General features: G+C 37.8%; 1 protein-coding gene across 2 annotated transcripts; it reads left to right on the top strand.

The window, feature by feature from the left end:
• The first annotated feature begins 2,059 nt into the window (after nucleotides 1–2,059).
• On the top strand, nucleotides 2,060–3,338 carry LOC131000614 (ACT domain-containing protein ACR10-like). 2 transcript variants are annotated; one of them, XM_057926626.1, is made up of 3 exons: nucleotides 2,060–2,326; nucleotides 2,639–2,854; nucleotides 3,056–3,338. In XM_057926626.1, the coding sequence occupies exons 1-3, from the start codon at nucleotides 2,173–2,175 to the stop codon at nucleotides 3,247–3,249; spliced, it is 564 nt and encodes a 187-aa protein (XP_057782609.1). In that variant the 5' UTR covers nucleotides 2,060–2,172; the 3' UTR covers nucleotides 3,250–3,338. The 2 variants fall into 2 exon arrangements, 1 of the variants encoding a protein (XP_057782609.1); XR_009093751.1 differs by lacking the exon at nucleotides 2,060–2,326 and adding an exon at nucleotides 2,405–2,547.
• The last annotated feature ends 10,440 nt before the right edge of the window (nucleotides 3,339–13,778 follow it).

Raw genomic sequence — 13,778 nt, 5'->3', positions numbered from 1 at the left:
AATTTATCATAGAAAAATGAGGGATAATAAGAATTTATGTCTTTAAATGCTTTCTTTCTTTTTTTCACATTTTATACAAAAGAGAAGTTCACAATTTTTCCTTTATTATTTTCATTTCAAGGAGGGATAATATTATCCTTCCAAAAAAGTGAAAATAAGGAATGAAAAATAGTGAACTTCTCTTTTGTATAAAATATGGGGGGGGAAATGAGACATTTAAAGGCATAAATTTTTATTATCTTTCGTTTTCTCATGATAAATTTATCCATCAAAGTAAACGCACCATAAGAGTTTTCCTATTGCTTTTTCTTCAATCTCATTTCTTGTCTTCAATTTAATTTTTTATCTTTCAGATTTTAGTTATTTCGCAAACAATATTTATAATTTTCTTTTAATTTCAATTGTTATCCTAAGGTTAAATAAAAAAGTAATTAAGTGAACCTCTAATCTAGCAAGAAATGTTTTGTTGATAAAGTGCAGATAAAAAGAGGTATAACACAATTATGAATTAGATTGAAGCAACTCATGCACAACATGTAAATTCATCGACAAACACATGGGAAGAGGTGAAAAATCATTATAGTAGAACGAAATATGAGATTAAAAGACGAAACGTGGTATGAAATGAAATGATAGGTTGAGTAGACTACATGAAGTCTATATGTTTGCTCAACAAATTCCGAAACTCGTGATGGGGAAAGTTGATTAGTTATTTCTTGTCGATACCTTTTTTTCTTCACGAAAATATGTGGGTTCAGGTTGGGATGAAAAACAATACTCCATCAATCCGAAAGAAAAGATAATATTAATCATCATTATTACTATTGTTGCTTCAAAGGCATCGAAAACCTGTTTTGAGATTTGGTAAAGTTGTAACCGTAAAGCAATGGGCTCACCTTTTTAGTACCGGTCTAGTCCATTCACATTCTTTTAAATGTATAAAAATTCTATTTTTAAGGATTAAAATATTTAATTATACATCCTATGAGTCATTCAAAGTAAAAGGGGACTCATTAACTCAAATTATGTATCTTAATAAATAATAACCACAAATAACTAATAAAATGAAAATATAAGTTATATCAAACTTAAATAAATAGGAGTTTCCGAGGTAGAAACAAAAATCTGATATTGATGGGAATAACTTGTGAATTTAGTTTTCCGGATTGAGGATTTTCCTCGAAATGGAAAAGGGTTGGTGCTTTACTCATGCCTCTAGAGTTTTATGGGTGAGAAAATTATGGAATCAAGGTTGGTGTTTTACTCATGCTATTGTTTATTACATTATATATTCGTTTAATGTTATAATTAGTAGTTTGCTGGAGGGACTCACTTTGGGTGATGAATAAGATACTCAGATGTTCTAGTTTAAATTAAAGTAAAAATAAATAAATCTAGATATATCATTCTTGAATTTTAGTTTCTTCACTGTATATTACTTCATCCGTCCTTAATTTAATAGGTCACAAGGCCTAAATAGGGATCTTGAGAAATAAATAATAAAATTAGAGAAAAGAATTAACTTTCGAAGATATATTTGTCAAGAAAAATGACAGAGATAAATTAAATAATGAGTTATGTGAAATAATTTATTATGGAGTATTGATTTTCAATTTTAATAAGTGATCTATTGAAATGGAACGCCCAAATAAAAAATGTGACCTATTGAATTTATTTATGGGCTTATAGCCTTGAGGCCCAAAAAGAGACGACCCAAAAAAAATTGGGCCCAGCCCATTTACCCTAGCCACCTCATGTCGCCTATCACAAAAGATTCGAGTCATACTCATATTCTCCTACCGAATTCAATAAAAATAAATTAATTGACGTGCACTTAGGGGGTGTATTCGTTGTGGATTTCAACATACTTTAAAAAGTTCATGGAATTTAAATTTCATGGAATTCATATAGATTCCAGATGACTTTCAAAGAATTCGTGGTTGGATTTCACCCCGATTTTCACTGATTTTCGAAGACTTTACGGGATAATTTTGGAATTGAATTCCATGAAACCAGGGCCCGCGGAGAACCAGCACCCGCTAGAAAAGACCTAGCGACCGCTGAGTTCCAGCGAGCGCTGGAAACCCAGCGACCGCTGGGTTCCAGCGAGCCGCTGACCACCGGACGAGCAGCAGCAACTCCAGGCCGTCGATCTCAGGCAGCTCCAGAGAGATGGGGATACTGTTTGATGATGCTGTGGTAATTCGGCAGTCCGAGAAAGAAGAAGAGCCCAGTGTTATTACCGTAAATTGTCCCGACAAGACCGACCTGGGTTCTGATCTTTGCCGCATAATTCTCTTCTTTGGCCTCACTCTTGTCAGAACTAGTATGTTTGATTTAACGCCCACCAAACTCAATTTTATTTATGAAATTCGCTATTGTTCTTGATGAGATTTTTCTGCATGTTATAATTTTGTAACTCTTTCATAGGATTCAACCTCGCATATTGCTAAATCTCTCTAGGTGTTGAACTTGATTTTTTTTTCCCCCTTCATTTGTTTGTATTTAGCTGTAGCCAAATTACTCTCCCAACTGAAATCGAGCAAGGTGTTTGAAAGTTGTTTCCTCCTCTTGGACAAGATTGTTTAGTTTTTATCTGAGATGATAAATTTTGTGTTTACTGTTTTGTTGGGTGCAGATGTATCTACGGATGGAAAATGGTGCTACATAGTGTTCTGGGTAGTGGGAAGAGCGAATACGCGGTGGAGTTTGCTGAAGAAGAGACTGATGGAGGCATGTCCCTCCTCTTCCTTGGCTTCTGGAATTCTCTTTTATACCGACTCACGACCTCCTAAGCCTCCTGATGTCTTCCTCTTGAAGTTCTGTTGCCACGACCGAAGAGGCCTTTTGCATGGTAATCAATTCTGTTTTGCAATCTTGTTATTGATTTTGCTAGTTAGGTTTGAAGTTTGATTCTACATCTTAGAGCTGTGTGATGTTCTGTTTTTAGTAGTTTCTCGTATCTCAAAATTTTTGGTGTGTTATTTGCCTAGCTCTGTCATATTGTTTGATAGTAGGATGATATACATTAGTTGAAATTCAGAGTTTTTGGCAGATGTCACGGAGGTTCTTTGCGAGCTCGAGCTGACAATTAAAAGAGTAAAGGTTTCGACAACTCCAGATGGGAAAGCTTTTCCCCTTTTTTTATCTCTCTGCAACCTTTCTTCAGTAAGTTTGATTGAACGATTGCTGAGTTCCAGCGCTCGCTGGCTTCTTGGCTGCGGGCGCTGGAACTCAGTGCTCGCTTAAAACTTCATGGATTTCAATTCTCGTGGTTCTTGGCCAGATTTCGTCGTATGTATTTTTAAGATGAAATCCATGAAAGTCATTCCGGATTTTAAGTCAATGGAATAACGAATACACCTAGATTTGTATGGATTTTAAAAAGTCTTGAACGAATACACCTAGATTTATATGGACTTTTAAAAGTCTTGAACGAATACACCCAGATTTCTGCAGACTTTTAAAAGTCTTGAACGAATACACCCAGACTTTTAAAATCCATAGAAATCCATCAAATTTCACAACGAATACACCCCCCTTAGTTTAATGTAATTTAATTTAAGTTTTTAATGTACTCAAACATTAGAGCCGAGAACCCATGCTAAACCATTCTAAATATGGGCTTAATTTATATTACAAAAATTAGAACTTGGGCTTATAGTATACCGAGATAAACTCCTATATGGGCTAAATTTGTTAGGACCAGCCCACTTGGATTTGAGCACATTACAAGGGAAAATATAGTACATGTATATCCAATATATTTTATTTATGGCTTAAATATTACACAGAAAAGAGTTTGCCCAATATGCATTTCTGGTAGCCAGCCACTGCAAGTTTTTCTCGTAGATGAAAAAAGTATGTAATATGCCCTAGATATTATGAGATTATAATTAATTATAATTCGTATTTAAATGTTGTAAGTCTAGTCGAGCTAAGCTAACGATGAGATGGGAGACCTGAAGGCCACGTCGGATTTCCTGGAAAAAAATAAGAAAAAGAAAAGAAAAGAAAAAGTGACAGACCATTATATTATAACCTCGAATGTGAAAGCGACAAACTAAATTTTCAAGTAATTAAGTCAACTGATATACTCCCTCCGTCCCATTGGTCTTGTCCCGTATTCTTTTTTTGTATGTCACACTGATCTTGTCACATTTCTATAAATAGTAACAATTAACTAAACAATAAAAATTCTTAATTACTTTTTCTCTTCTACTTTATCACATTCTCTTTCCTACTTTATCACTTTATTACATTTTTTCTCCTACTCTCCTTAATAATCGTACCGAAACCAAATGGAACAAGCCCAATGGGACGAAAGGAGTACTATAATTGGAATATTTGACATTTGAAAAAGTTCTACAACTTGTAATGTTTTAGCTTCGTCTTCGATCATGCGTACATACAATTATGCATGTTATAGTTGACTTCTGCCGATTTATATTTATATTATTGTCTATATATTCAAATTCAATGGTGTCTTCAGGGTTCCTGAAGAGAGCAGCACCTTTCATGACTGCTTAAAATATATGATGACAACATGCTGTTCTAATTATTCTTTATTTGGTGTATATATAAAAATAAGTGAGCTATTTGTGGTCTACATTAGCTGATGCTATTTTTTTTTTTTAAATTACAATAGGGTATCTATTATATAATCAAATATTAAACAATTCACACGCAGGCAGAACCTCTACACCACACTACAGTAAAAAAAACTATTAGCATATAGGTGGGATCACTACTCACACAAATGTGGGAAAACTATTCGCACGCAGATGAGATTGCACTTAAAACCTCTCATAAAGCAGAGTCTTTGTATATCTCAACTTTGCCACTTGAGTTAGGTCTTCTAAATATAATTTTCAATTTCGTTTTATGCCATCAGTATGATAATATTGTATGAGATCGTCTTATTGTGACGTGGTTTCAAGATTCAGATCAAAATTCATATTTAGGCACATTTATATTATAAATATTAATAAAATTACAAAATATACCATTAATATATGGATTCGGAACTGGATTTTATTTAATTAATTAATTTCACAATGAGAAGATCTCACACAACTCTTTTAATTTGTTGATATGTGCCAACAATGATTCTAAAATAACAATTATTGTCGCTAAAATAAACTACGAGATTGTAACAAAGCTACGGAGGATCCGAAATAAATTTATCCTCGTTTAGGGATCTTTAAGTTAATAATTTTTGTTTAGCCTCTGGAGATCTATTTAATTTATTAATTAGAGGTCAACGATCCATGCATTTATAGAATATATATATTTCGATACATGTCACTCTGTGTTGTCGCCTGTTTCAGTTAATTTTTATATATAATTGTATGTATAATAGCATGAGAAGACCCGTTTATATATGCTAAAAGGTAATAATTGACCTAATTCATTTCAATTCAATAATATTCTTCACCTTCGAGTTTTGCAAGAGACACTTTTATAAGTAGTTTTTAATGTTGATGTAAACTGTTGTCATTTGGGTACTGCATTAGGCACATGCCACGTTACTTTTTTTTCATAAAAAAATTAAAAAATATGTGAACATTTTATTTATTTATTTTATTTAATAGAAGTAGAATAGTCTAAAATGGCTCATGACCCATTTATCACAATAATTGGCCCTTTGTATTTTTTCATGAACATATAATTTGGATATTTTCAACCCAGCTTCTGATCTAATACTGTAAAATGTCATTTTCTTTTATATAACTTAATCACGGGAAATATACTTTTTTCAGTCCTGACTTCAACGTTTTTTATACTTTGTGACCAGATTTTTCATTTCCAAAGAAAATTAAATAAATAAAAAGGTAAAGATTGTTTTCATTTGTGCGAGGGTAAAAAAAGAAATTGATAGGAAGAAAAATACTAGTATTTGGAAATTGGAATGTAATCTGAAAATTCATAAATTTTGATGCGTGTCTTGTAAAATCGAGATCAATCATGTCGGTCGTCCTCGTTTTTTTTTTTTAGTGTAGTAGCAAAAAGTAATTGATGCAGTAGTTAACAGTTCAATAAAAAAGATGAGAATTGCTAAGATAATTAATCTCGGCAAAAAAAAAAAAAAATGAGATTTGAAAGAACAAAGTAGAAAATACTGATTTAGTTGCACGTGAAATTCATGAGAAGTAGTTATATATGATTATAGGTTCCGTGATCAATGGTAACAAAATTCATGAGATTGTTCAGGTTGGAAGATATCGTCTGGATTTTATCGAATTAATTATTTTCGAAGAATATTCGGATTTAGTTATGGTGAGACGATACGAATTTGATTTGCAAATTAAAGGGGCCCTTAAATTGATAAACATATTAATTAATTTGCAATTTGTCCTTTATCATCCCAATTAAATATTTTGAACCAACGTCGATTTGTGGTGCTTTGCACGTACAAGAATTAGGCTAGAGCCATTGTGCCACTGCATCATTGAAAAAAAAAAAAGAAAAAAAAAAGAAGAAGAAGAAGGAATTAGGCTAGAGCCTTCATATCGCTAAAAAAATCTGAAGGAATTGAGAATATGATTATATACCGAAATTTACCGGTCGGTCCAAAGCCCCGGGCCAAATCGGGCGGAATCAATTGACTTGAATAAAGTCAGATCAAGCTTATTTTGGCAATTTTATTATTTTCTCGTAATTAGAAAAATGTACTATTCTCATCTTTACATTGAAAATAATTTTAAAAAATTAGGTAAAACAATTTACCAATTGTTCAGAGAACAATATTTAAGCCCCAGAATTCTAAGAAAAATACTATAGTAATAAAAAGTACTTTTTTAATGGGTTAAGTACCAATTTTCCTTCAACGTTGCTAGGGAGGCAGGCCCGGGAGAAACTGGGCTCAGTTTGATTTTAGGAGAAAAAATTAGGGCTCGATTCTCTGGCCATGGTGGTGTTTGAGAGGTTTAGAGGAGGGAAAAGGGCAGCGCCGGCCTCCTCGGTCCCTAAGCAGCAGCGGAATTTCAAAAGTGAAAAGGGAGGATGGCGGAGGTGACGAAGGCGTCAACCTCGTTGAAATTCAAGAGAGCAGCGACAGATTAAGTAAAGAGAGGAACGACGCAGAGAGTCATCGAATTTCAGAAGCCGCGGTAGCGGCGACGAATTTAAGAGAAGGCGGCAGAGGAGCGATTACTCTGTTCCTTGTGAGGATTTTGAAACAAGAAAGAGAGAGATGAGCTTTTGTTGTGCATTAGAGGGAGAAAGAGAGAACGAAAGTAGAGAGAGGGAAACGGTTATTCAGGGAGGCGGACGATGGTGAGCCTCGCCGAAATTGAGAGAGAGAAAGCGAGTTGGGGCCCACCTTAATTAAAAACAAAAAAAAAATATTATTTCAGACGGTGTAATTAAGCACCGTTAAATGGCGGGGGTATATTTCATCCCTATTTGACACGTTGAGGTAGTAAACATCACTGACCCTGAGTATAAAATGCTAAAGGCGATGGGAGTAGCAATATGTGTTATTTGGGTAGTGTAGAAAATAGGATGACGATAAAAGAATTAATGCAGAACCGAGGCGAGATAAAATCTCTCTCCGTAAGGCAAAATTACTTCCGCTCTTGTGCTTGCGGATCTATAGTAATTGCCCCCAAGATACAACGGTATAGGGTCGATAGACGATTCCTTAGCACTAGGAGATCGTTATCCGGTCGAACGGCTCGATACTCGGGACTTGAGTATGAATACTAACTAGTATGATAGGAGATGATGTGAATGGAATGATTTGAACCACATCCTGGAGGGCCTATTTATAGTATGTAGAGGGGTGCGGTGGAAGGGTGCGTCTGTTGGGAGAAGGCCTTGACCGAACCATCACAGCCATTCGGTCAAGGGGTGCCATGACCGAACCATTGCAATGGTTCGGCCCAAGCAGCCGCCCAGCCCTGCCACGTCAGCGGAACCGCCTGTGCCACGTCACCCGGACCTTATCCGCCATGTCATGGAACCGCCTGTGCCACGTCAGCATCCGCCCACTCTGCCACGTCACCGAACCGCCGAGCCATGTTGCCACGTCACCTGAGCCACCGTTTCATTTGTCAAAACTAAAGGCTCCTCAATGCTCCTCGCGACGACGCGAACGAGCGAAGTGCAAAGTGCGCCTACAAAGCGCCCATTGCGACAAGTGCGACGTGCACGTGCTCGGCCTCGGCCTCGGACTCGGACTCGGAAGGTGCTTCGCACCTTCCTCGTAGGAATCGAGTTTTAGCCTTAAAAGGCTAAGTCAAAACCTACTTGGGTGCACCATAGGTCCACCATAGAGGAGCACACTTGATTGTTCCTTTATGGTGGAGAGCACTTTATAAATAGCTTTACACTTCCTTAATTTTCCAATGTGGGATGACACTCCACATTTCCATCTTCAATGGCTATCTTTGGGCATTAATTACTCATTCAATTCTTAATAGATTTGAACAAGTAAATATACCAAATTAATCTACTCAAAATGTAGATTCCAAATATACCATTTAATTCCATTAATTACAAAGTAATTATGGACTAATAAAGCCATTTATTCCAACAATCCCCCACATGAATGATGATTAATGCAAATGCAAAAAACTAAGTCCCGACGATCCATTATTGCATTAGGATAGGTAGTTGTTAGCTTTGAACCTTCCTTAGTGTAATGCCATCGGATTTACTCGTTGCTCGGTGAACATGATGTCTTGAACCGGTCAACTTTTGTGTAAACCTAGTCAACAACATACACACAATAATAGATCTAATATCTTTCGTTCTCACGTTGTGTCCATTTCGGCCTTGGACCATTTCTTGGATTCACAAGTGTTTATTGATAATTTGAAGCGGCCCCACTTCTTCACTTGTATAGGTGATCTCCTATAAAGAGTATCCTGCCATACTCCACCTAATAAGGCTATAGGAATCATTAAAAGCTTTTGATGGCTTACCCTTTACCACAAGCTGCAGGCTTTGCACTTGAGTAGCTATGAGAATGGATTTTGAAAGTTTCAAGTGCTCAACTTGAATTTCCATAATTTAGTTGTCTCATTGAACCATGTTCTTGGGATCTCCAGTCATCATGGTTGAGTTACCACTATGAAAGTTCTTAACGTGTGGATTTTAATCCCATTCCCCTTATTGCGTTATACAATTGATCACGATTAATACCTTTAGTAAACGGATCCGCAATATTGTCTTTTGACTTTACATAGTCAATGCACATTATTCCTGTAGTGATCAATTGTCTAACGGTATTATGTCTTCGACGAATATGTCGTGACTTACCGTTATACAAACTATTCTTTGCCCTCCCTATAGCAGCCATGCTGTCACAATGTATCATAACCGGAGGCAAAGGTTTTTCCCAACAGGGAATATCTTCTAAGAAGTTTCTTAACCATTCGGCTTCTTCGCCGGCTTTGTCTAAAGCAATAAATTCCGATTCCATTGTAGATCGGGCTATACATGTTTGCTTAGAAGATTTCCATGATATTGCTCCTCCACCAATGGTAAATACGAACCCACTTGTGGATTTAGAGTCTTTAGTGTCGGATATCCAATTGGCATCACAATATCCCTCCAAAACTGCGGGATATCTCGAATAGTGTATACTATGAGAGATTGTGTGCTTTAAGTATCTCAACACTCTTGTCAATGCGGTCCAATGATCCTTCCCGGGATTACTTGTAAACCGACTTAATTTACTAATCGAATATGCTATATCAGGCCTTGTACAATTTGACAAGTACATTAGGCTTCCAATAACTCTAGCATATTCTGATTGTGATACGGGTTCTCCTCGATTCTTGGCTAAGTGTATACTTAGGTCAACGGGCGTTTTAGCCGGAGGCAGATCAAAAGCTTTGAATTTCTTAAGTACATTCTCAACATAGTGAGATTGTGATAAGACTATTCCATCGGGTGTTCTAAGGATTTTAATTCCTAGAATCACGTCAGCTAATCCCATATCTTTCATGTCAAAGTTTCTCTTTAACATCTCCTTGGTTTCTATGATTATTCTATTGTTGCTGCCCATAATTAGCATATCATCAACGTAGAGACAAACAATGACAAAATTGTCGGATGTTCCTTTAACGTATACACATTTATCACATTCATTGATTTTGAATCCGTTTGCCATCATTGCTTGGTCAAATTTCTCATGCCACTGTTTGGGAGCTTGTTTGAGTCCATACAAAGACTTTACAAGTTTACAAACTTTCTTTTCTTGACCAGGAATCACAAACCCTTCGGGTTGTTCCATATATATCTCATCTTCTAAATCTCCATTTAGAAATGCTGTTTTTACATCCATTTGGTGTATCTCAAGATTATATAATGCTGCTATAGCAAGTAGCATTCTAATGGATGTAATTCTAGTGACTGGAGAGTATGTATCAAAATAATCATACCCTTCCTTTTGTTTGTAGCCTTTAACTACCAAACGTGCTTTATACTTATCAATAGATCCATCGGCTTTATATTTCTTCTTAAGAATCCACTTGCAACCCAAAGGTTTATTTCCCGGAGGAAGATCAACAATAAGCCAAGTGTGATTGGATAAGATTGACTCGATTTCACTATTGATAGCTTCACGCCATAGATCGGCATCAGGACCAGACAATGCTTCCTTGATTGTCTTTGGTTCGTCTTCTAAAGTATAAACTACGAAATCCGGACCAAAGGTTTTCGCAGTTTTTGTTCGCTTTCCGCGTCTTGGTTGCGGTGTTAGTTCACGTGTTGGTCCGTTATTCTTAAGCGAAATTTCATCATAAGTTCTCTTTTTCGAACTTATGTCATTCTTCTCTTTCTTGGGGAATATTTTTTCAAAGAATATGGCATTTCTTGATTCTATAATCATTCCCTCATTCATATCGGGTACTTCCGATTTGTGTACCAAGAATCGGTACGCACTGCTATTGTTTGCATATCCAATGAAGATGCAATCAACAGTTTTTGGTCCTATTTTTATTTGTTTGGGTTTAGGTACTTCAACTTTTGCTAAGCACCCCCACACTTTTGTATATTTATAGGACGGCTTCCTTCCTTTCCATAATTCATATGGAGTTTTTTCTTGTTTCTTTTGGGGTAATTTATTCAAAATTTTATTAGCCGAAAGAATAGCTTCCCCCCACATGTTATGTGATAGGCCTGAGCTTATCAACATAGCATTCATCATTTCTTTCAATGTTCTATTCTTTCGTTCTGCAACACCATTTGATTGTGGAGAATAAGGTGCAGTCGTTTGATGAATAATGCCATTTTCACGACAAAATTCCTCAAAAGGTGCAACGTATTCGCCACCTCGATCACTTCGAATCATTTTTATCTTGGTGTTAAGTTGATTCTCAACTTCACTTTTGTATGTTTTGAAAGCTTCGAATGCTTCGTCTTTGCTTCTCAAAAGATACACATAGCAAAATCTTGTGCAATCATCTATAAATGTTATAAAGTAATTCTTTCCACCTCTTGTTTGCACAAGTTTTAAATCACATAGATCGGTGTGAATCAATTCAAGAGGTTTCGTTGATCTTTCCACTGAATGAAAAGGAGATTTTGCCATTTTTGCTTCAACACAAATTTCACATTTTTGATGTTGATTGAAAGACATCTTTGGCAATAAGTCTAAATTTACTAAACGACGTAGTGTATTTAGATTTGCATGTCCTAATCTATCATGCCATAAATTAGGAGACTCAACCAAGTAAGAAACATTTTTCTTTATTTCATTGTCACGTACAAGTACAGGGATAGCATTAAGCTTGAAAAGGCCATTATCTAGGTAGCCTTTTCCTATATAGTGACCATTCTTGGTCATTACAACTTTGCCTGCTTCAAACACTAGTCTAAATCCGGCGTTGCACAAAGCGGATCCTGAGATCAAGTTCTTGCGAATGTCGGGAACATGCAGCACCTTCTGTAGGGTTATCTTGAGTTCCGACGTCATCTTGAGCACAATGGTTCCAACTCCGATGATAGAGGATGAGGTAGAATTGCCCATATACAGCTTTCTGTCGCCGGAGAGAGCTTCATACGAGGAGAACATTGTCTTGTCGGCGCAGATATGCCGGGTAGCACCGGTGTCGATCCACCATCCTTTTGGACTCCCGACCATGTTGACCTCGTCTATGACGGCACACAAGTCAAGTTCGCCTAAGTCGAGGGGCACAGACTTTGTCTCCGTCACGTGGGCTTGATGGTGACCATTGTGCTTGTCTTTCTTCGGTTTGCGACAATCTTTCGCCATGTGGCCGGGTTTGCCGCAGTTGAAGCAATCTCCTTTGATCCTCTTCTGACCTTTTGAGTCGGGATTTTTGCCTTTGAACTTGCGTTTCTTCTTGTTGCTAGACTCGGCTAGGTTTGCTTTTGCCTCCATGGAAGTTTTGTTCGTCTTGTTTTCGGAGATTCTATTGTCCTCTTCGATTCTCAAGCGAACGATCAAGTCTTCAAGTCCCATCTCCTTGCGTTTGTGCTTGAGATAGTTCTTGAAGTCCTTCCAATGTGGTGGTAATTTCTCTATCACCGCGGCCACCTGAAAAGATTCAGACAATTCCATACCTTCGGCAAGAATGTCATGCAGGATCAGTTGAAATTCTTGCACTTGCTCCACAACGGTTTTGCTATCGACCATTTTGAAGTCTAGAAAACGACCGACTATGAACTTCTTCAAGCCGGCATCTTCTGCCTTGTACTTCGTCTCCAAGGAGTCCCATAGTTCCTTGGACGTCTTGGCGCTAGAGTAAACATTATAGAGAGTGTTGTCTAGCCCATTCAGAATATAGTTGCGACACAGAAAGTCGCTATGATGCCATGCATCATATGCTATCCGCAGTTGCGAATCAGTCTCGTCTTCCCCCACAGTTGGAGGAGATTCATTCACAAAACGAGCCATATTCAAAGTGGTAAGATAAAACAGCATCTTAGACTGCCAACGTTTAAATTCAGAACCTGCGAATTTTTCCGGCTTTTCGGCAGCAGCAGGTGCTGGAGCATGTGGAACGTTGGTCGGAACTGGTGGAGCATTGTTGTTGGGCGGAACATTGTTGTTGTTGGTGTTGCTTCCTGTCGCCATCTTTCCACACTAATTTTGCCTTACGATTGTTATTTGGGTAGTGTAGAAAATAGGATGACGATAAAAGAATTAATGCAGAACCGAGGCGAGATAAAATCTCTCTCCGTAAGGCAAAATTACTTCCGCTCTTGTGCTTGCGGATCTATAGTAATTGCCCCCAAGATACAACGGTATAGGGTCGATAGACGATTCCTTAGCACTAGGAGATCGTTATCCGGTCGAACGGCTCGATACTCGGGACTTGAGTATGAATACTAACTAGTATGATAGGAGATGATGTGAATGGAATGATTTGAACCACATCCTGGAGGGCCTATTTATAGTATGTAGAGGGGTGCGGTGGAAGGGTGCGTCTGTTGGGAGAAGGCCTTGACCGAACCATCACAGCCATTCGGTCAAGGGGTGCCATGACCGAACCATTGCAATGGTTCGGCCCAAGCAGCCGCCCAGCCCTGCCACGTCAGCGGAACCGCCTGTGCCACGTCACCCGGACCTTATCCGCCATGTCATGGAACCGCCTGTGCCACGTCACCGAACCGCCGAGCCATGTTGCCACGTCACCTGAGCCACCGTTTCATTTGTCAAAACTAAAGGCTCCTCAATGCTCCTCGCGACGACGCGAACGAGCGAAGTGCAAAGTGCGCCTACAAAGCGCCCATTGCGACAAGTGCGACGTGCACGTGCTCGGCCTCGGCCTCGGACTCGGACTCGGAAGGTGCGAAGG

The sequence above is a fragment of the Salvia miltiorrhiza genome, chromosome 8 (assembly GCF_028751815.1).
Source record: "Salvia miltiorrhiza cultivar Shanhuang (shh) chromosome 8, IMPLAD_Smil_shh, whole genome shotgun sequence".
In the NCBI taxonomy this organism is placed as follows: Eukaryota; Viridiplantae; Streptophyta; class Magnoliopsida; order Lamiales; family Lamiaceae; genus Salvia; species Salvia miltiorrhiza.
The sequence above is the reverse complement of the archived record's forward strand: the minus strand, read 5'-3'. Positions and strand labels throughout refer to the sequence as shown.